General features: G+C 46.2%; 1 protein-coding gene and 1 pseudogene across 1 annotated transcript; both read right to left on the reverse strand.

The window, feature by feature from the left end:
* Positions 1-902: 902 nt before the first annotated feature.
* On the reverse strand, positions 903-10899 carry LOC137046242 (olfactory receptor 5B17-like; annotated as a pseudogene).
* Positions 10900-22903: 12004 nt separating this feature from the next.
* Positions 22904-23848, reverse strand: LOC137046248 (olfactory receptor 5B17-like). Its single transcript, XM_067423378.1, has one exon. It carries the CDS (start codon positions 23846-23848, stop codon positions 22904-22906), a length of 945 nt encoding a protein of 314 aa, XP_067279479.1.
* Between the last annotated feature and the right edge of the window lie 743 nt (positions 23849-24591).

The raw sequence follows: 24591 nt of genomic DNA on the forward strand, positions 1-24591 counted from the left end.
TGTAGCTCTTATGAAATCCAAAATGAGCCAATATTTTGCATGATATTTCAAAATGTCTCACTTTCAACATTTGATGTGTTATCTATATTCTATTGTGAATAAAATAAAAGTTTATGAGATTTGTAAATTATTCCTTTTTATTCAAACTGTGTACAGTCCCAACTTTTTTGGAATCAGATTTGTACTTACAGTTTAGTTTAAGGGAAATGCATGGGTTATGTTGAGTCTTATGGGTTGGTTCAGTTTATGTCAATTAAACAATGAGTACATATATGTTCATGCGAAACAGGATAGTAAAATAAAGTGCTACCCGTGCCATGTGTGATTCATTTGAGGAGAAATTATGAATTTTATTTGTGAATTGGTTACTAAAGATCCTGAATGATCTGATAACCTATGTGTGTGATTAGTGATTTAACAAAGGTTCTAGTGAGACTTTTCTTTTAGACATAAGTTTGAACAAAATTAAACATAGCTTGGTAAATACATATCAACATTACACATTTTATTTATCTCTTAGAGAAACCTGCAGGTTTAAAATTTTTAAAAACTAAAGAGTGACAAAGATGGTTAGAATAGATAAAACATTGTTTTTGCAAATATAATGTTCTGAGACAGCATTTGACATTACAGTACAATTTTTAAATATCTGTGAATGAGAAATTACTTTTTACAGTTCATAATATATTTATTTGGGATGAAAATAGAAAAACACATGTTAAAGTACATCAGTTAAACTAACCAGATGTCCTGGGTTAATTATTATTCATTTAATTATTATATATTTGTTTAATGTTAATCAGTTAGAAAGAAAATAGTATTATTTATGAGTAGACCAAACTAGATCCAAATAGACCTCAGGAAGTTACTTATGAAAGCCATTTTTCCCATAAGAAAAATAATCACTTTACATTAACTTGCTTTCTACAGCAAAGTTTAACAGTCTTTTGTCTTATCTCTTTGGTTTGTAAACCATATACTAAAGTATTTAGTCCTGGTGGAACAATATGGAACATTATACCAGCTAGTTTCCTGCTGTCGGAGTATTCAGGAAAACGATGGAGAAAAATCATGATGGCACAAGAAACAAACATTATTATATATGCAGCTATGTGTGTGCCACATGTTTTTATGGCTTTACTGTTGAGTGATTTGTTTTTCCTACTTTTGCATACCGCCACAATCTTTCCATATGTTATGAATACAGACCCAAGTGAAAACGTAAAGATAACCACAGTAGAAAATACTCCATAAAAAATTATTAATAACCACACTTTCTTCACAGGACAGTTTAAACAGTGAGGCATTGTCACAGAAAGGGTTTTCAATTTTAGATCTGCAACGAGACAGGCGTACAGTGAGTCCTATCAGAACAGACACTCCAAGTACTGATAGTCCCCACGCTGATGCTGATAGTTTAACCACCATTTAATTGGTCATTATCGCTGTGTATCGCAATGGATTACATATAGCCACATACCTGTCATAGGCCATGATCATTATAGCAGTGTGGCTTACTGTTGCAAATATGTGTACAACAAATGCTTGAACAACACACTCCACATATGTCATGTAGCGCTCTGAGGGTTCCCTTAAAATGTTCTGCAGTAAGCGTGGCAAAAGGACAGAGGTTCCAATTATATCATTGACAGGCAAGTTACAGAACAGAAAATGCATTGGGTGATTCAGATTCTTTTCAGTTGAGATCAGGATTATAAGTCCAATGTTACATCCCATTATAAAGACATAAACCAAGAGAAGCAGGATGAAAACAGGATAGGAAGACTGAGGTGTAACTTTCAATCCTTCCATGAGGAGAACACTGTTTGTGACTGTCAAGTTGTCCATTGGCTTCTCTACTTAAAACCTGCAAAAGAATAATAGGTTACAGATAGTATCAGACATGACAATGCTTCCTCGTTGTTATGATGCATATTTTATGCATAATAAACTTTGTTTGGTGTCTGATCAGTTTTTTACAGTCTGCACTAATTGTTTTGTATTTGAAGCCATACAATCATTCTGAACTGTATTTAACACCACAAGTAATTTGAAAAATCAAATTCACTTATTAAAAGTCACTTAAGTTACAGTATGTAATACCACTATTTAACAAAATTTAACTATTGCTTCACAGATGACAAGTTGTCAAGTTGACCAGTAGTATTCAGTATCAAATATACTTGATTTTTTTAAGAAACCTTGATCTGTCCTTGCCTTTTAATACTGTATGTGGCTTGAAAAGGTTTCTTTGATGATGTCATCACCCAACAAGGGAAAACGGCTCGGGTTATGTATATAACCCTTGTTCCCTGAGAGGGAACGAGCACTGCGTCGAAACGCTTTGGGGATGCTCCCTAAGCATCAGCGAATCTGAAGTCTGAATAAACACTAGTCCAATCCGATTGGTCGTGCGTGATGACGTCATTGTGACGGCGTACCCGGAAGTATAAAAGGGGAGCCGGCGCATAATGGCGGCAGTTCTTTGCTCTGAAGCATGCGCTCCAGGCGTGCCGAGGTGTGGCGGAACGACGCAGTGCTCGTTCCCTCTCAGGGAACAAGGGTTATATACATAACCCGAGCCGTTCCCTTATCGAGGGAACTTCCCACTGCGTCGAAACGCTTTGGGGAACGAGTACCCACTAGGCCACACCGAGGGTAGCGCCTGTCCTAGTGTGAAGCCGGAAACCGGGCACAACTAGGGTTGGAGCACCCTCACGCCAGGCGTCGCAGGGAGATCCAGGCTGTAAAACCTGATAAAAGTGTGTGGGGTAGCCCACCCTGCCGCCTCGCAGATATCCTGCAAGGGGACCCCAGAAAGGAGTGCCACCGAAGAGGCCATACCTCTGGTGGAATGTGCCCTCACGGCTACAGGTGAAGGCAAACTGCGCACCTGATAAGCCATGGTTATCGCCTGGACAATCCAATTACTGATTCTCTGAGTAGACGCAGGCAACCCCTTCTTGGGTGAGCCGAAACACACCAACAGTTGTTGTGATCTCCTCCACTGTGCAGACTTCGATACACCCTGAGTGCCCTGACCGGGCAGAGTAGGTGAAGTCTCCCCTCTTCCGCCGTCACGTGAGGCGGAGGATGAAATGCCTGCAGAACCAAAGACCTGACCACCCTCGATGGGACCTTAGGCACGTAGCCTGGCCTAGGGTGTAAGATGGCCTTCACTCCACCCGGGGCAAACTCCAGGCAAGTCGGCGTTACTGCCAAGGCCTGGAGATCTCCCACTCTCCTCAGAGAGGTAATGGCGAGGAAAAAAGCCACCTTGAGGGTCAGATTTTTCGGTTCTGCTGACTCCAATGGCTCGAAGGGGGCCTCAGCCAGCCCCTCGAGAACCACTGCCAGATCCCAGGTTGGAACTGTGGACTGAGCCACAGGCCTCATCCTCCGAGCCCCACGGAGGAACTGTACAACCAACTGGTGCCTACCCAGAGGCCCATCACCCAGAGGAGTGTGGAAAGCCGCAATGGCAGCCACGTACACCTTGAGTGTGGACGGGGTTAGGCCCGCAGAGAAGCGATCTTGGAGGAACTCCAGAACTGAAGCCACTGGGCAGTTAACTGGGTCCACCTCACGCCCCCTACACCAAGTGGAAAACACATTCCACTTGAGGCTGTACAGTCTCCTTGTAGACGGAGCCCTGGAACTGAGTAAGGTCTCTACCACCTCTGCCGACAGACCAGCCTCTAGGTACCTGGCCCCCTCAGGGGCCAGACCCAAAGGTTCCAGATCTCTGGCCGGGGGTGGAATATCGTACCCGCCGCCTGAGACAGGAGATCCCTCCTCAGAGGAATCTGCCATGGATGACCTGCCAGCAGGGCTATGATATCTGAGAACCAAACTCGAGTCGGCCAACGGGGCGCTACCAGAAGTAGACTGATCCCCTGCCAACGGACCCTCTCCAGGTCTCCCGGGAGCACAGCAATCGGGGGAAATGCGTACAGACGCAGCCTCGGCCACGTCTGCACCATGGCATCCAACCCCAGCGGGGCTGGATGCGTGAGGGAGAACCACAGTGGACAGTGGGACGTCTCTCGAGACGCAAACAGATCCACTTCCACTGGGCCGAACCTCTCGCACATGGCCTCCACCACCTCGGGGTGGAGCCGCCACTCCCCGGGCCTCAGCCCCTGCCTCGACAGGATGTCTGCTCCCTGATTTTGAACCCCCGGGACGTACATTGCCCTGATGGACAACAGTTTCCCCTGGGACCACAGGAGGATAAAATGCGCCAGTCTGCACAGAGGGCGCGACCTTAACCCTCCCTGGCGATTGAGGTACGCTATGACAGCCCTATTGTCTGTCCGCACCAGGACATGTTGGCCGCGGAGGTCCGGAAAAAAGCTCCTAAGAGCTTTGTAGACAGCCATCATCTCCAGGCAATTTATGTGCCAGGAGGAATGACGGCCCTCCCACGGGCCCCTCGCAAAGCGGCCGTCCATGACCGCGCCCCAACCAGTGAGGGAGGCGTCTGTTGAAACGGATTTCCGGCAACAGGACGCTCCCAACACTGGCCCCTGGGACAGAAACCAAGGTTTCTTCCATATGACTAGGGAACGAAGGCATCTGCGCGTTACCCTGATCATACGAAAGGGATTCCCTCTGGGGGAAAACCACCACTGGAGGGGTCTCATGTGCCCCAGCACTCTCTGAAAGTGCTTCACAGTGGTGTGCTTAACAGTGAGGCCGAAGGGAAGAACCCGATATTGGTACGCCTCGCCCCCGAAAGCGAACCTCAGGCCTCCTGTGGGCAGGAAGAATGGAGATATGAAATATGCGTCTTTAGATACATCATGACGAACCAGTCCTCGAACTGGATCTGACTCACGATGGGAAAGTGAGCATCTTGAACCTGAATCTCCTCAGAGAACGGTTCAAGTACCTCCGATTTAATAATAGACGCACCCTTCCATCCTCTTTGGGAACCATGAAGTAGCGACCGTAAAGCCGGACTCCCTGTCTGGCGGAGGGATACACAATATAGCCTCCTTTACCCTCAGGGAGCACACTTCCTGTTCCCTACCTGCCACTGGGCTGGGCACACCACTATTCAGGCCACACCGATGAACCCCGGTGGTGGAACGCTGAACTGCAGTCTCTACCCTTTGCCCAAGGTACACAGGGCCCCAGCAGATATATTCGGGAGCATAACCATGCGCCGAGATATTCTACTAGGGGAACCAGCCTCTCAAGGCTGGTCTCTGGTACCCACCAAACCTCCTGCCCGACCCCCTGAAGCGGCCACCCGGCAGGGCTTAGTCGGGGAGGATTTTCGGTGTGCGAACACGTTCGCTGCCCAGCCGAGGTCTCCCTAGAGGCGGCTAGAGTAGCATGTGTTCGCAGGAAGTCAATGTGGCCCGAGCGTCATAGACGGCGGATCGCAGCATCGACTTCCAGAAAACTCCACAGAGGAGGCGACCTCGATCGCTCCTCTGGAGAGGGGGCTGGCCAGCAGGCCACTGGGCTGGGCACACCACCACTCAGACCACACCGATGACTTCGGTATTGGAACACTGAACTGCAGTCTGCACCCTTTGCCCATGGTACACAGGGCCCAAGCAGATATATTCAGGAGCATAATGACTATGCGCTGATATATTCTACTAGGGGAACCAGCCTCTCAAGGCTGGTCTCTGGTACTCAAGCCCGACCCCCTGAAGCGGCCACCCGGCAGGGCTTAGTCGGGGAGGATTTTCGGTGTGCGAACGCGTTTGCTGCCCAGCTGCAGTCTTTCTAGAGGCGGCTAGAGCAGCATGCGTTCGCTGGAAGCCAATGTGGCCCGAGCGTCGTAGACGGCGGATCGCAGCATCGACTTCCAGAAGACTCCACAGAGGAGGCGATCTCGAACGCTCCCCGGGAGCAATAAATATACAAGCGAACACAATTTGGATGATAGGCTGAAATACCTAACTCCTCAAAGTCAGATAAATCCCATTTAATTGCACAGAATTAAATGCCACCAAAAACACCAAATAGTGAACACAACTGGGATGATAGGCTAATAATCTAACTCCTCAAAGTTAGATAAATCCCATTTAATTCCTCAGAAATAAATGCCACAATAATCACCCATCACGTGAACATGCTGAATAATAGGCTGAATAGACATATCTAACTCCTCAAAGTCAGATAATGTTTAATTTAAATTCCTCAGAATTAAATGCAGCCCTAATCACCAGACCATACTGTTTAAATATGTATTCAACTACTCGTCATCTACACGCTGCCTCAGCAACGCGAGATTCGAATCGTTCCCAACATATTTGGCTTTCATCCCTCGAGATGAAAGACCACAGGCGCGAGGCTGAAACACTCGAAAACGCACATTTCTGTACGCTACGAGACATTTCTCAACGACCACAGCCAGCACCCTCAGGAGCTGACTGCGAGCCTCGCTAAACAGTATCACATGTACACATATAGCGTGTGTTCACTTCTGTTGCAGACCCTTAATGCACGCGCTGCCTCGGCAACGCGAGATCGAGCCTGCATTATGAGGTGGCGAGCTCTCGTTTGCTTCACTCCGTCGACGCTGAGCACATCTAATTCCTCGGAATCAGATCGCTCAAGCATCTGGTTCTCCCTCCCGGGGAAGAGCCGCATCGCGGGCTTCCGCACGGGAACGGAGAACACCGGGTTACTACAGGCAGCCCCCTCGGGGACTGCCTGAGCACCTTATTTTATGAATGAAGCAGTGTGTATGGTGTTTTATTGTCACCCGCCTCGATGCTGAGCACATCTAATTCCTCAGAATCAGACAGCTCAAGCATCGGACCCTCCAACCCGGGGGAAGATGCCGCCAAGCATGCTTCCACACGGGGAGGAAGGTCGTCGGAACTGTCAGAGGAGGATTGGGAAAGTGCCGCGGCAGTCCCGAAACCCTCTGACAAGTCCCGCTGTGAGCCCCATGATCTGCGACGCCGAGCCGCCTCAGCGACCGCGGGTCCAGAACCACGGGGCTCACGAGGCTGGCCGGTCTCATCGAACACGGCCAGCCGAGAGCGGAGCAGTCTGAGTGTCAGCCGCTCGCAGTGTTCACAGGCGGCTCCCTCGAGAGCCGCCCGAGCGTGCTGAACACCCAGACACTGCACACATAACAGGTGTGTATCCGATCCCGAGATGTAACGGGGACACGGATGCACACTGCACTCCTTCTCTCTTCCATACTTTTTAAATAAATCTTTCACACACACACTCGCAACTGGACAGACAACAGTAAATAGACAGACCAAACAGAGAGCGCTATGCTGAAGAGCAATAACTGACGCCATTATGCGCCGGCTCCCCTTTTATACTTCCGGGTACGCCGTCACAATGACGTCATCACGCACGACCAATCGGATTGGACTAGTGTTTATTCAGACTTCAGATTCGCTGATGCTTAGGGAGCATCCCCAAAGCGTTTCGACGCAGTGGGAAGTTCCCTCGATAAGGGAACTAGTATGCTTACATCAACTGATATTTGTGGTGTTTATTTTTACTTGACTCGCCTATAGGGGTCATGTGACTTTGTTACAGTTGTTGGCCCTAGACTTCTCATGTTATCCATTTAAGCAGGCAGTGTAATGTGTATATTGCTCAGTATAGTCCAGTTGGGTAGTAAACATATTAGATAATACTGTTACTGAGGTAATAAAATAATCAAATTTTACATGAAGCTTCTTAGTACCTGCTGAATGATTTCAGCCTAGGAGCCCAGCTGAAATATTTAAATTTAGTGTCAAATAACTTAAAAAACAATATTAATGAAAAACGTTTATTGTTTTTTTCCCCCTCTCAAATAAAACTTTCAGTTAGATCTTCATAATTGTAAGTGTAAAATAGGGTACCAAGACACCTTAAACCTAAAAAAAAAACCCTTCAAAAAGCCCTGTATAACAGGCGGAATTATTAAAAAAGGCAGCAAAAATGTTTAAAACTGCACCCGTAACATTTTGCTGTCACGGTTCAGAAAGAGAAGGATTCAATTTGCAGGGCAAAATGTTTATTAGAAACCAGGAGGGGACAACAGAGGAAGAGTCAGGAGTAATCAATGGCAGAAATAAGTCCATAGAGCAGTAACGCTCAACCCCGAGAAGCCTGTTCCGAAGATCCAGGACGCAGGATGAGACTGGGTGTGTGACAGGCCGAGGTGGCAGGAGAGGCTGGCAGGAAAATGAAGAGGCAGCGGAGGAGCTGATGGTGGCAGTTGGTGAACACCACCCAGCAGCCTGAGTAACTGGAGAACTGGAGTGGAGTGGAGTGGAGAGAGAGAGAGAGAGAGAGAGAGAGAGAGAGAGAGAGAGAGAGAGAGAGAGAGAGAGAGAGAGAGAGAGAGAGAGAGAAGAAAAAACAAAACCTGACCTGAAAGAAGACACAGGGAAAAATAGAAAAATAAAATCCGAAATATATTCTTATAGAAAAAAGGAAAATACTTAAATATCAAGCTGAAAAAATAAAATAAAAATAATATAAAAAAAACCAAGACCAAAAGCTAAGTTTAAGGACAAGCCAAAAACACAAAGAAGGCTAAGCCACAAAGCTGAAGAAATAAACCGCGTTCTAGACAAAAACTAGACTTTCTAAATAGGAGGAGCAAGACGTGACTGACACAAAGAACAAACACGATCTGGCAGGGAACAAAAAACATGAAGGGAATATATATATGGAGTCTAATGAGGGAAGCGCGTGAGTGTAATGAAGAACTAACAGGGTAACAAGGGGGCGGGGCGACAGCTGACAATGCACACAGCACACAACACTAATGACGAAGCACATGGCGAACGAACACAAACACCACACGCAAAAGCGTGTGCACAGAAAAGACGAACAATGACAAGACAAGACAGTTCAAACCGGCGTCCTGACATTTGCACTATAGCAATTAATAAACAGAACTGCATGAGTCTTTTGGAAGAACATTGCAGCTGGATCTACTTCTCTCTGTTTATGTCTATGGCAAGTCACACAGGGACTGTGCTCCTCCGCAGCAGATCCTACCAGACCGGTCTGAAATAGTCCCAATATAAACACTTATTATAAGTGTACCATAATCATTTAGGATAACACAAAAACAAGATTTGGAAAATTGATTCATGTTGTGCATTGTAATTAAATAATTTTTGTAAATCTTGAGCACAAAAAAAGTTAAGGACAGCAGCTTCAAATGTTAAGAGAGATCTTGGTTTTCTTTTTTCTTTTTCTGTTCAACTAGGTAGCCTAATGTATATAGCTTTCTACTTAGTTCATGGTTTGGTCATTAATTTGATGTCAGGCTGCATTAAATCACATTAAATCTTATTTATGTGTGACAATAAATGTACTTTCAGTCATTTTGGTTTCCTATTGTTGCAGGTCAGAATGTCTTGATTCGTTCATTCTTTTATGCTTACATAACATTAGTTTCTGAAACTTCAACATGGAGCTGAACTGGGCTCTATGTATTATTTGCCAGAAAGACAAATCTGAACCCCTGAGATGTCCCTCACAGACACCTGGGACAAGTGGTGATAATTCTGATGCCTATATAGATCATTTCTTGCTATAATGTTAAGCAATAGCCTGACAAGCTAGACCTACATCAAAATGTTGGGTCTGGGAACTCATTGACAGAGCTCAATCCGAGGGGTGGGATAAACGGTTGTCTTTTAAACTCCCTCTGCACACAATTGGATAGCGCTACCACTAACCAGAGCAACGTGAAGCAGGAGCTAGTTGACAGATTAAACTTTTGCCGTATCTGGACGGCAAAACTCTGAACACATCTTCCCTTCTTAAAAATGACTTCAGTGACGTTCTTTGTTCTTTCCTCAAAGAAAAGCTTAACTCCAAGTGTTCCAGAGTCGTGGTCAAAGCTGATTCGAAAGGCCGCTGTTCGTCAGCTTCTTTGTTTACAAGTAGCACACAACTCTGCCATCATTATGTTAAGCCCCACCCACCGACTCTATTCACGATGTGATTGGCCTGACCAGAGATTAGTTTCCCAGCCCTCAAGTCTATTGAGAGTTGCTAGACTACACTCGCTGCAATTTAGATTTGCTGCTGCTAAGGTGTGTCTAGATTCCTAGGCTAGTCAAGCAATTCAGGCTGACAGAAAATCTTCCAACTAAATTTTATTTTGGGAATTATAAAACTGCTAGCAATTTTGCTTCACATTCTGCTTGTTGGCACAAATCTTGACACCTAAAGTTTAACAATTCAAAGCGTATGAAAGCGTCATAGTCTAACGTACAGAATGAATCTGGAGGGGGAAAGCCAATGAAACCCCAACGACTGGATGCTCGAAAAATCTTCTTCTGTGAGGGTGGCATAGATGGCTCTCCACACCCCCTGTTGCGAGTTTTGCAAGTGTGGCAGATACTAATCAGTCTCTTCTATAGTTAACCTAAAAACTTTGCTGGGATTTCTCTAAATTGGGAATATGACAAATGCGATATGCTATTAATAAATACTGTAGTCTGTCAGAGACTTGACGTCTTAGTCTGTGAAAATACCATGTCAGACAGGCTACATAAATATTGATCTTGAAATTGTTAGCCTCTTGTCTTTTGTACATTTTACAGTGTACATTTAATGTAATGCCTTGTTTTATGGGTTTCCTTCCAAATCTCTTCATAAATTACAGTTGGTGCAAAATGCAGCTGCTCGAATTATTACCAAAACTTCCATTTCTGATAATATTACTCCTGTTTTACAAAATTTGCATATCTTGATTTTCTTCATTTACACCTTCCCGCCCTCTAAGATCAACTTCTGCACTTATATTTGCTCTTTCACGCACTCAGACAACTTTTATGTGATTTTAATGATGTTGTCGTCTGTTGCTGTATTGTCTTTATTGTTTTTTGTGGATTTTATAACTTGAGTGCCATGAAAGGCACCTAATTTATAATAATAATAAAAACTCATACTCATTGTAAAAGTATCAGTAACTCATTGCAAAAAGTGCATAAAGAAGACTAATATATTTCACCATAGACCATGTGAAAAATGGGATGTTTTTGGCCAGATAAACCAACATATTCACTTTATCTGTCTTTATTAATCTGCGGATTGGAGTAACTACAACTTTTTCCCCCTTACATGCAACCTATAGGAATGCGCGGAAGAATCATTAGTTGGGTTAGTAAAATAACAACATAGTTTTTAAGTAGAAAATAGTATTTATGTTAAGATATATAGTATCTCGACGATATCATCGTCCATCGCTGGGTTATGTTTTACTGTAAACATTGTCAACTGCCAATTTAGGGAACATCACCCAACCCTTCTTTAGTTATGTAAAAGTTCATAAACATAAATAAACATAATATTTTTACTTAATTTGAAGTTTCATTTGATTCACTTGAATACTTTATCTTGTACAGTATCTTGAAAATTGCAGTTTTTTTAAGCATAATTAATTGAATAATGATATTCTTCTAATGTGACATGTTACAAAGTTTTTTTTTTCGAGGGCTCCTAGGTCAAAATTACACTATAGACCCTAAGGAAACACAATGCAAAATTTGGTGCTTTTATCACCTTGGTAACGGTATTTTCATTATGCCACTGGACTAGTAGTCAGTAAATAGTATGTTAATTTCCATGCTTATGTACATATGTCAAGGCGTCTTAAATGTTCTTGTTTTCACATGCAAGCTGCTCATGACCCAATATTTGCAGTCTCAAAGCTCATTTCACAGTATGCAGTGTACTTTATGCATGACTGAATGTACTATGAGTTTAATAGGCATTCAGGAAATTAGCGCAGCAGTTCCCTATATCGAGGGAATTTCGCACTGCGTCGAAACAACAAATTGGGGGATACTCCCTAAGCATGAACGCGTCTGAAGTATGAATGAAACTAGTCCAATCCTTATTGGTCCTCGGTCATGACGTAGATGTGACGGCATACCCGGAAGCTATAAACGTAGAGCCCGGCGCATTGTAGCGTCAGTTATTGCTCTTCAGCATAACGCTCTGTGTGTGTGTTTGAACATTGTCTGTCTATTTATTGTTGTCTGTCCCAAAAAAAGAGTATATATATACAAGAAAAGAGACCTAGTATTCGAGAAAATATGTATATAAATAAAAGATGTCGAATACTGAGTTTAAGAGGTGCGTGCATCCGTCCACCTCGCGCGCCATCGGGAAGGAAGGAGGCCGGGTTCTACAGCCGGTACTTTATAGTTCCAAAAAAGGGCTTCGGACGATTTTAGATCTGAGGTATCTGAACCGGTCTCTGAGGAGATTCAGGTTCAAGATGTTGACCATCCCCACCATCGTGAGTCAGATCCAGCCCAAGGACTGGTTCGTCACAAAATATTTAAAAGACACCTATTTTCATGTCTCCTTCCTTCTGTGCCACAGGAAGTTTCTAAGGTTCGCTTTCAGGGGCGAAGCGTACCAATATCGAGTGCTTCCCTTCGGTCTAGCTCTTTCCCCTCGCACATTTACCAAATGCATGGATACAGCTCTGGCTCCATTGAGACTTCAGGGCATCCAGGTACTAAATTATATCGACAACTGGCTAATACTGGCCCAGTCGTTCGAGATGGCAGTTCAACACCGAGATCTAGTTCTAGCACATATCCAACGCTTGGGGTTGAGGCTCAACACGAAAAAGAGCGTGTTGACGGCAGCCCAGAAAACGAGTTTTCTGGGGGTAATATGGGATTTGGTTTCGATGCGGGTGCAACTTTCCCCCGCACGAATCAAGACCATTCTGGCAATAGTCTCAAAGATAAAGCTGGGCCAAAGCATCACTGTGAAACACTTTCAGATAGTGTTAGGGATTATAGCAGCAGCGTCCAACATCATTCCGTTCGGCCTGCTACATATGAGGGCCTTACGCCGCATTCACACGGGGCGTAGGCGTTAACGCTTGACGGAGGGCGTGGCTGAAGCTGAGTGCTGACGCGATCGTCATAGTGACAACAGCCAATCACATTAACTTGTCGCTTGGACCAAAACACACCACAAAAAAGCGCCTTTTTTGGTTGTATGTGCGAGTGCGATTGCCCGTGTAGTTGTTGTCAGCGCACTGCACAGGTGCACGAAGCTGTTAAGTACATTAAATCCCGAAAAAGCGCCGACAGCGGGAAGAATATCACGTAGTGGTCCAGGAGCTTTAACGGTCTATGGTCTGGATGGTTCACGGAGCAGTAATGAACGCAATTGGCTAGCGTCTGCTGTAGGATATTTGCATACGGCGATCTGATTGGATGACGCCTGCGCTGGCGCTTGAAAAGTTGAGAATTCTTCAACTTCTGCCGCTTGCAACGCGAGTGAAGCGCCGCGACGGAACCCACAATTCAGTTCGGCAACGGATGATGTCACCCATTCAAAGTAAATGGGAAGCGTTAACGCCTACGCCCCGTGTGAATGCGGCGTTACAGTGGTGGCTGAAGACCAAGGGGTTTTCCCCCAGAGGGAACCCATTCTGTATGATCAGAGTCACGCGCAAATGCCTTCGGGCTCTAGGTTTATGGAAGAAAGCTTGGTTTCTGTCCCTAGGGCCAGTCTTGGGAGCATCATGTTGCCGGAAAATCGTTTCAACAGATGCCTCCCTTACTGGCTGGGGCGCGGTCATGGAAGGCCGCTTTGCGAGGGGTCCATGGGAGGACCGTCATTCGACCTGGCACATAAACTGCCTGAAAATGATGGCGGTTTACAGGGCTCTCAGGAGTTTCCTCCCGGAGCTTCGCGGGCACCATGTTCTAGTCCGTACAGACAATATGGCAGTCATGGGGGCTTGAGATCGCGCCCACTATGCAAACTGGCGCATCTCATTCTCCACTGGTCACAAGACAAACTGTTATCCCTCAGGGCAATGTATATCCCAGGGATACAGAATCAGGGGGCAGATATACTATCGAGACAAGGGCTGAGGCCCGGGGAATGGCGGCTCCACCCAGAGGTGGTGGAGGCGGTTGTCAGGAGGTTCGGCCCAGTGGAAGTGGATCTGTTTGCATCTCGAGAGACGTCCCACTGTCCACTGTGGTTCTCCCTCATGCACCCAGCCCCGTTGGGGTTGGACGCCATGGTACAGATGTGGCCGAGGCGGCGTCTATATGCATTTCCCCCCGTCGCTCTACTCCCAGGGGTCCTGGAGAGAGTGCGGCAACAAGGAGTCAGTCTCCTTCTGGTAGCTCCTCGTTGGCCGATTCGAGTATGGTTCTCGGACATAATAACTCTGCTGGCGGATCACCCGTGGCAGGTCCCTCTGAGAAGGGACCTCCTGTCACAGGCAGGGGGCACAATATTTCACCCCCGCCCCGAAATTTGGAACCTCTGGGACTGGCCCCTGAGGGGGCCAGGTACCGAGAGGAGGGATTGCCAGCAGATGTTATAGAGACCCTACTTAGCTCTAGGGCCCTGTCTACTAGGAGATTGTACAACCTCAAGTGGAATGTCTTCGTCACTTGGTGTAGAGAACGTGAGGTGGACCCAGTTAACTGCCCAGTGGCTTCAGTATTGGAGTTCCTCCAAGATCGTTTCTCTGCAGGGCTTACCCCGTCCACACTTAAGATGTATGTGGCAGCTATTGGAGCTTTCCACACTCCGTTGGGTGATGGGCCCTTGGGTAGGCACCATTTGGTAGTACATTTCCTTCGTGGGACACGGAGAATGAGACCTGTAGTGCGTACCAGAGTTCCAACTTGGGATCTGGCAGTGGTTCTCGAAGGCCTGGCCGAGGCCCCCTTCGAACCACTAGAGGCAGCAGAACCTAAAAATTTCATGCTTAAAGTGGTGTTCTTCCTAGCTTTTACCTCTCTCAGGAGAGTGGGAGATCTTCAAACCTTGGCCATCACGCCAACCTGCTTGGAGTTTGCCCCGGGAGGAGTAAAGGCCATACTGCACCCTAGGCCAGGCTATGTGCTTAAGGTTCTGTCCAGTATGGTCAGATCGTTGGTTCTTCAGGCATTTCATCCTCCGCCCCACGTGACGGCGGAAGAAGGGAGATTGTTCCTTTTGTGTCCAGTTCCAGCCCTAAGGATTTATCTGGAAAGGTCAGCTCAGTGGAGGAAATCAGACCAGCTGTTAGTGTGTTTTGGCTCACCCAAGAAAGGGCTGCCTGCATCAACCCCTACTATTAGTAATTGGATTGTGCAGGCAATAGCTTTGGCATATCAGGTGCGCAATCTGCCTTCACCTATTGTCTTGAGAGCCCACTCGACCATAGGCATGGCTTCCTCGGCGGCCCTTCTGTTCGTAGTCCCTATGCAGGACATCTGTGAAGCGGCCGGTTGGGCTACTCAGCACACGTTCATAAGATTTTACAGCTTACACCTCCCTGCGACCCCCGGTGGCAGGGTACTCCAGTCCTAATTGTGCCTGGTCTCCAGCTCACAATAGGGCAGGCGTATGCTTGATGTTGCCTAGTGGGCACTCGTTCCCCAATTCGTCGTTTCGACGCAGTGCGAAGTTCCCTCGATATAGGGAACGTCTCGGGTTATGTATATAACCCTTGTTCCCTGAGAGGGAACAAGCACTGTGTCTCGTCGCCACACCGCATATTGCCTGAGAGCGTTTTGCTTCTTCGCGATAATTGACGCTACAATGCGCCGGGCTCCCCTTTATAGCTTCCGGGTATGCCGTCACATCTACGTCATGACGTAGGACCAATAAGGATTGGACTAGTTTCATTCATACTTCAGACGCGTTCATGCTTAGGGAGTATCCCCCAATTCGCCGTTTCGAAGCAGTGCTCGTTCCCTCTCAGGGAACAAGGGTTATATACATTACCCGAGACGTTTTCCTTTTTCCCTTTAGCAAATTTTTCAATATTTTTGTAAACAGATTATTATAGCCCTTTATTTTTTCACGCATCACATGCCTTTTTAACATTATTTTATGCTAATAAATGTTCTACTTTATATTCCAGAAATGCGATTATAGAATGATTTATTAAACCGCCAGCTTATTGTAATTTTATTTTTAACTAAGCAATAGGTACATCAGACCTTTGGCTCATTAATAAGACACAGCTTGGTATTGAAGTAATTTATTCATGTAATTGTAAATATTGGTAAATATCTTTAAAAGGAACTGCAACATGATTTTTATGGAACTGTTGGAATGACTGTCTGAACCTTGGCAGTGAACTGTCACGTTTAACACAAAGGAAAATGGTGCAAGGACTCAAGTGCAGAGAACTGATAATTTATTTTAAATTAAATCATAAATTCCAAACAAAACCCACGAGGGGACAACATAATAGCTAGAAATAACTAAACTAACTGAAACCATACCAAAGCGGGAACACGGGGAAACCGGGAGACGTAGACATCTCAATGATCTGACAAAGACTGACAAACACAAGGAGCTTATTAAGGGATCAAATCAAGCAGGGAATCAGGGAACACAGGTGGGGCAAATTAAACCAATAATCAGATAACAAGGGGGAGGGATCAGAAAATTACAGGAGCACATGCTCAACATAACAAAACCCACATGTGTATACAAGACAGGACAGGCATGTGACAGTGAACTTTTCAAATTGGCAAGCATTCACTACATACTATGTTGATTGTGAATTTGAGTATCTTTTACTTTAGGGAATTTTAGTTCAAATGTTTTTTTTAGACATTCATCTCCAGAATTCCAGTGATCATAATGTAAGATATCCCCTCATATCCTCTCATTAAGCAACAAAACGGCCCTGAAGAAGGGAACGGAGACGTACGTCGGAACTGAACTGACGAATTGGGATCTGATCTCAGAGACCTATCCACTTTGAGTGTTTAAAAACGAGCCAATCGGAGATTGGCATGTGATCCGCACATCCTACGCTCCACCCCGCAGCGTGGGTATAAATAGGAAGTGGAATGGCAGATCAATGCTTTTTTTCTGCTGAGGAGCCGAATTAGTGACTGGGCTTCTAGCGAAAGCACAGCACCTGGGAGGTCAGTCACTGCTGTTTCTGCAAGACCCACTTAGAGTGACTACTGAACGCTGGGAAGCGTGCCCGTCTCGGAAGAAGGTACGCTGCAGGGCCACGTCCTTCAGAGAAGGCTTGGTGACAGAATACACATAAGGACTAACCTGGCAGGGTAGTGCAACATATGGCAGTCTCTGGGGTGATTCCAACCTGATTGTATGGGGGAAAGAACACGCCCAGAGATGACAGAGCGGGGCTCTGTCAAGGGAAAGACACGGAGCTAGCCGCTCCGTAACAGACGAAGAGTTGCTCTGAGGTCCGATCAATGTAAGCGCGAAGAGCGCGGACCAGACACAGCAAAGCCAGGGCTGGGTCTGCCTCCTCCGAAGGCAGCGCTTGCAGGTTCACCACCTGATCCTAGAGGGGAGTGGTCGGGCCGGGCCGGGCCGGAGTCTCAGGATAACGTGAGAGTTACCAGGCCCGAACTCTAGGCACGATTCGCTGACCGAAAGTGCGTGCAGGTCCCCTGCCCTCTTGATAGAGGCCAATGCAGTCAGGAGCATTGTCTTCATTGACAAAATTTTAAACTCAATTGACTGCAAAGGTTCGAAGGGAGGGCTCTGAAGTGCTCTGAGCACTAGAGCTAAGTCCCAAGAGGGTATCGAGGTTGGGCGAGGAGGATTTAGTCTCCTCGCACCTCTGAGGAACCTGACGATTAGGTCGTGCTTCCCTATGGACTTACCTTCGACTGCGTCGTGGTACGCCGCTATTGTGGCGACGCACACTTTGAGGGTGGAGGGAGACAGCCTTCGCTCCAACCCGTCTTGCAGGAAGGAAAACACAACACCAATCGAACACCTTTGGGGGTCTTCCCGGCGGGAGACGTACAGGGAATAGTACCACTGGCAATGGGTCGAGTCCGGAGAGGCAAACAGGTCTACCTGTGCGGCTCCGAACTGGCCCCATATCAGCTGGACCACCTGGGGGTGGAGTCGCCACTCTCCTGGAGGTTCTGGCTGCCGAGAGAGCTCGTCGGCTGTCTGGTTGAGCGCACCAGGGACATGAATGGCCCGAAGCGACCTCAGCTGCTTCTGACTCCACAGGAGCAGGAGACGGGCGAGTTGGAACATGCGACAGGAGCGTAGACCACCCTGACGGTTGACGTACGCAACGGCCGCCATGCTGTCCGTACAGACCAGGCTGCAGATGCCATATGCCCTAGGAGCCTCTGAAAAAGTTTCAGTGGGACCGCTGTTCTGCCCTTGAATGTATTCAAGCAGTTCAATACCGACCAGACTCGCTCCTTCATGAGGCACGCAGTCTGGCTGACCAAATCCAGCTCCATACCGAGGTAAGAGATTCTGTGAGTAGGACAGAGCTTGCTCTTCTCTCGGTTGACCCGAAGGCCCCACAGGCTGAGGTGACTGAGCACCATGTCCCTGTGTTCACACAACTGCTCCCGAGACTGGGTGAGAATGAGCCAGTCGTCGAGATAGTTGAGGATGCGAACGCCGCTTTCTCGGAGTGGAGCAATGGCTGCCACCGCGATCTTCGTGAAGACGCGAGGCGACAGGGACAGCCCGAAGGGCAGGACCTTGTACTGGTATGACTTTCCCTTGAACACAAAGCGTAAGAACGGTGTCAAGGGAGGATAGAGACAATAAAGTACGCGTCCTTCAGGTCGATCGCTGCGAACCAATCCTGGGGACAGATGCATTGAAAAATGCGTTTCTGCGTCAACATCTGGAACGGGAGCTTGAGCAGGGCCCAATTCAGGACATGCAGGTCCAGGATTGGCCATAGCCCACCCCCTTTCTTGGGCACGATGAAGTAGGGGCTGAGAACCCTGTCTTCATCTCGGCTGGAGGAAACGGCTCGATCGCGTCCTTCGCCAGTTGGATCTCGATCTCTGACTGCAAGACTTGTGCGCCGCTGCTTCGCACCAAGGCGAAGAGGACACCTTTGTACTTGGGTGGCTGACGGCGAACTGAATTGCATAGCCGAGTCTGATGGTACGGATGAGCCCACGAGACGGTCGAGAGGAGGGGCAGCGCAAAGGAGTGCTTTGGCTCGACTCGGGAGGCCCGGAGGCGGCCCGAAGTGTCGCGGGAGTACTCCTGGTGTACTCGAACATCACCTCCCCCTGAGCAGCTCCTGTTCTCCCTAGCCTGTCCGTCTCAGGGCCGCGTCCCCTTGCGCTTGCCTGCCGGTTAGCGGGACCCTGGATGGGTTGGGCGCCTCCCTCGCATCCGGCACTCTGCTCCTCCAGTGGAGGCTGCTGCTCGGCTTTAGCAGGGTGGAGGCAGACGCAGGAGGGGATGCCCTCGGCGACAAGCCAGCAGAGGCGCTGTGACCGACGACCGAGCAGCTGGTCGTCGGCACCCTGGTGCAACGCCTCCGTCTGCTTCTGGGCCACCAAGAACTGCTGGGCAAGTTATCAATGGCGTCGACGAGGAGGCCAGCCAGACAGACAGGCTTTTTCTTACGCATATCTGCCAGGTTAGCCCCCTGTTCCTGGACCATTAGTGTGGACATCGCCTGGCCCAGGGAGCGTTGGGTGATTTTCGTCGCCCCTAGGGCGAGGTCCAACACCGCACGCAGTTCCTGCACAACCCCTGGGTTGGGACTACCCTCATGCGTGCAGGGCAGAGGGCAGTGAGAGAGGGAGAATTATTTTTTTTTAAATTATGGCCCTTTTGGCGTTCCATATTTCCCCCTCTCCGATGCAGCAATTGACATCTGTCCTCTGCCAGAGCCCAAAATGAAACGATAAGACCCTTTTTCTTTTAGGATCAGCAATTCCATCTTTAACTACCAGCAGGCATGCGAGACAGTGAACGTGGCCGTCAGAACGGCACACAGCGCACTGAACGCTCAAGCCTCTATGAAGAAGGCAAGGCGAACAATGCCCTGACGTGGTCATGTTCTCATGAGAGAATCCGAACCACCCACAAACAGATTCTCAGCATGCTTTTGATGCAATAGAGGAGTGGGGGCCCGAAGGGATTTATCACCAGAAAATGAACTAGATCAGGGGATAGGCGAAGGGACTCGACCCCATCTGAGGTTTCATAGTCTTGACCGCGCATCTAGAGCACCGACTAACGCGTGCTGGTTGCTGTGACAACCACCGGATGTGTCAGCCGGTCGCTCGACGGCACGGTGCGCTGAACACTCAAGCCTTTTATGAGAAGGGTGAGACGAACAACGCGCCGACATGACCATGTTCTTCTTTGAGAACATGAATCACCCGTCAATGGCCGTCAACGAGGACAGGAAACAGTTGCATACCAGGAATACACAGTTTGAATGACATCTTGAAAAAGACGCAGGGTCAAACCGTGTTGCTCTTTTTAGAATGGAAAAACTGCTCTTTTAGACGTGCTGAAGCACTCAGGGAGATGATCGCGGTCAGCACACAGTCCACAGTGCAAGCCTGTGTGTGACACTCTGATTGGAAAACGCCCAGCGAACCAACAAGCTCTTTTTGAATGCAAACAATTGCAACTGTCGATCACTCGCTGAAGCGCCGTTTCACCCGCACTGGCAGTTCTCCTTCTCTCACGAGACTCAATTCTTAAACACTCTTTGTGGAAACAGCATTAGAACTGTTAGGCTCCGAAGTAAAAAGCATTGATCTGCCATTCCACTTCCTATTTATACCCACGCTGCGGGGCGGAGCGTGGAATGTGCGGATCACATGCCAATCTCTGATTGGCTCATTTTTATACACTAGAAGTGGATAGGTCTCTGAGATCAGATCCCAATTCGTCGGTTCAGTTCCGACGTACGTTGAACGTGACCGACTGAAAGGGAAATCAAGTTATGGACAAAATAATGAAAATGCTGTAACCTTGGTTCCCTGAAGAGGGAATGAGCATTGCATTGATTAACCCTATGATAAACGGAATGTGTGAAGATGTCTTGAAGCACATCAATCCAAAAGTGTGACGGGACATCAGATCCGGGTGCCGTCATGAACCAGGAAGCTATAAAGCCAGGCACATAGGAGATATGGCAGGGTGATGCAACCCTCCTTCCCTCTTAAGTAATGACCTAGGCATTCTCTTTCAAGGGAACTCCCATTGCTTTTATTGATGCTATGGGAATGTCTATTCCAAAGCCACCATAGCAAGAAGTGACTGTTGAGTGTGAATCCAAGACAGCAGCACTAGGACAAGAGCACCCAGGACCCTGGTGTAGAGTCCAAGTCCAGAGAGTAAAATCTCACAAATGTTTGCAGTGAGGACCACTGCACAGGTGGATCACAAAGTCTTGCAGAGCAACTTTGGCCATTCTCCCAGTAGAGTCGGAATGGACAGCCATAGGAGAAGGCTGTCCGACTGACTCATAAGCAAGTGAGATTAATCACCCACTTGCTCATTGCATTCTTTGCTTAGATGGCAGGACCCTTTGTTAAGGGGTCCAAAGCACATGAACAGTTGTTCAGATTTACGCCACTGGGCAACTCTGTGGACATACGCTTCTAAAGCCCTAACAGGGTACAAAAAATTACTCTTTTCCTGGTCTGCATTTTGAAAAGGTGGAGGACAAAAGGCTTATAGATCTAGCTACATTCGTAGGGACACTGGCCTCGGATGAAGGAAAGCCTTAACCATGCAAGGTGCAAATCCCTGAGAGACAGGTCTGTGGTCCTGCGTAATTCACAAACTATGTCAGGCCTATTACACCCCCCCCCCCCTCCATATATCCTAGCAACTCAGACTGGTAGGTCTGCATCAGTGACATTGTTTGAAGGCATGATAAAGCCTGATCAGCCCCTGAGTATGCTTTCCCACTAGTGATGGCATTGTTCTAACTGGCTTAGTGTGTAATGTTAAAGCCTTTAGGGAAGATGCCGATTCAGGGGAAAGATAGTTGGCTAACATTTCCTCTACTTTCGGCATCTCCCCAAAACTGTGTTCTTTGTAGTGTGATGTTTGTGCACTGTACACTCAATACATTAAAAAAATATCCCATTATCTAGCCACCTCGGTGTGGAGATCAGGGAAGCAGTTAGGCTTCCGTATATGATTCCCTATATTTCTATCTGCTGGCCAATCAATAAGTAATTTTTCAACTGCTCTGGTCACAACCTATACCAGCTTCTCACGTGCTTTAGACTGATGTGGCGAATCCTCAGTCCTTCTCACAGTGTCCAGCTCCTCAGAACTGGAGAACTGGTTCTCTGATGCCTCAATCAGGGCAGAAGAAACCACAGCATGTACTTCCAAACCCAGAGAGAAGGCACTGAATCTACCAGGTGAGGGTAGAGATAAGGCTGGGCCTGTTTCTAACCCTGCTAATAGATCCATTTGCGAACCCCATGACTGTGATCGCCGCTGTGCCTCAGCAGCAATGGGACCAAAGCCATAGGGAACACGAGCCTGAGCGTCCTTGCGGAAGAACACCATACAGGGATTTGAGTGTCTGCAATGGAAGCACTTCACAACTTTTGCACTCTATACTTTAGTGCTGTTTCATTCAGCATGGAAAAATATTCTTATTTCTTCTCTTTTAAAGCATCGTGACTACAACACCGGTTATGAACAAATTCCCATCTGCCAATTGGCGTAAAATCTAAACTTTTACTAGCTGGTGTTATCAGAGGGTTTAAAATTACACCCCACACAATAGATCTTATCTGAAGTTGTGAGTTGGTAAAGATGTTGAACTATTTTTCATGTTCTTGTCAAAGATTTAAACAAAAATGAGCCCATACCATAAATATCATTAGTTGTGTTTTATACGTGCACTTTCAATGTACAGTGTAGTTTAAGGGAAATGCATTGGTTATGTTGAGGTTTATGGGTTGGTTCAGGGTTAGTAGCTAGTTATTACCCAGTTAATATCATTACTACAATGAGTACAAACATGTTCATGTGAAACAGGATAGTAACAGTGGGACAACATTTGAAATTAAAAGTGCTAAATATCTGTGTAAAAAAAAGAAGATATATTATAATTTAAGACTATATCAAGCTAGATCAAAATAGACCTCAGCAAGTTACTTATGAAAGTATTTTTTTTTTCTAATAAGAAAAATAATCACTTTACATTAACTTGGTTTCTTCTGCAAAGTTTAAAAGTCTTTTGGCGTATCTCTTTGGTTTGCAAACCATATACTAAAGGATTTAGTCCTGGTGGTACAATATGGAACATTATACCAGCTAGTTTCCTGCTGTCGGAGTATTCAGGAAAACGATGGAGAAAAATCATGATGGCACAAGAAACAAACATTATTATATATGCAGCTATGTGTGTGCCACATGTTTTTATGGCTTTACTATTGAGAGATTTGTATTTCCTACTTCTGGATACTGCCACAATCTTTCCATATGTTATTAATACAGACCCAAGTGAGAAAGTAAAGATAACCACAGTAGAAAATACTCCATAGAAATTATTAATAACCACGCTTTCTTCACAGGACAGTTTAAACAGTGAGGCATTGTCACAGAAAGGGTTTTCAATTTTAGATCTGCAGCGAGACAGGCGTACAGTGAGTCCTATGAGAGCAGACGCTCCAAGTACTGACAGCCCCCACGCTGATGCTGATAGTTTAACCACCATTTTATTGGTCATTATCGCTGTGTATCGCAATGGATCACATATAGCCACATATCTGTCATAGGCCATGATCATTAGAGCAGTGTGGCTTACACCTGCAAAAACGTGTACAACAAATGCTTGAACAACACACTCCACATATGTCATGTAGCGCTCTGAGGGTTCCCTTAAAATGTCCTGCAGTAAGCGTGGCAAAAGGACAGAGGTTCCAATTATATCATTGACAGGCAAGTTACAGAACAGAAAATGCATTGGGTGATTCAGATTCTTTTCAGTTGAGATCAGGATTATAAGTCCAATGTTACATCCCATTATAAAGACATAAACCAAGAGAAGCAGGATGAAAACAGGATAGGAAGACTGAGGTGTAACTTTCAATCCCTCCATGAGGAGAATGCTGTTTGTGATTGTCAGGTTGTCCATTGGCTTCTCTACTTAAAACCTGCAGAAAAGTAATAGGTTACAGACAGTATCAGACCTGTCACTGCTTCCTCACTTATGATGCATATTTTATGAGAAACATTGTTTGCTATCTGGTCTTTTTTTTTTTTTTTTTTACAGTCTGCAATAATTATCTCATTTTTGAAACCATACAATCATTCGTAACTGTATTTAACACCACAAGTAATATTGATACCAAAAGATCTTGGTTATATGTCATTTAAGTTACAGTATGTAATAACTTGCATTTTTATGAATAACAAAACCAAAATACTTGCATTTGATGTTCCCCACTTTTTAACAAAATTAAATGATTGCTTCACAGATGACAAGTTGTCAAGTTGACTGATATCAAGTAGTAGTCATAGTCAGTATCAAATATACTTGATATTTTGAAGAAACCTTGATCTGTCCTTGCCTTTTAATACTGTATGTGGCTTGAAAAGGTTTCTTTGATGATGTCATCACCCAACAGGGGAAAACTAGTATGCTTACATCAACTGATATTTGTGGTGTTTATCTTTGCTTGACTTGCCTATAGGGGTCATGTGACTTTGTTACGGTTCTTGGTATGCCTCAGGGAAAGAGTAACTAATCTTACTCTTGGAGATCTGCCTTCCTTCTAAAGAGAATATATATATATATATATATATATATATATATATATATATATATATATATATATATATATATATTTTTTTTTTTTTCTTTATGACATTATATAT

Source organism: Pseudorasbora parva, chromosome 18 (genome assembly GCF_024679245.1).
Source record: "Pseudorasbora parva isolate DD20220531a chromosome 18, ASM2467924v1, whole genome shotgun sequence".
NCBI classification, from domain to species: Eukaryota; Metazoa; Chordata; class Actinopteri; order Cypriniformes; family Gobionidae; genus Pseudorasbora; species Pseudorasbora parva.

Excerpts from the sequence above, each read along its gene's own strand:
- LOC137046248 (XM_067423378.1), bottom strand. The coding sequence starts at position 23,848 with ATGGACAACCTGACAATCACAAACAGCATTCTCCTCATGGAGGGATTG.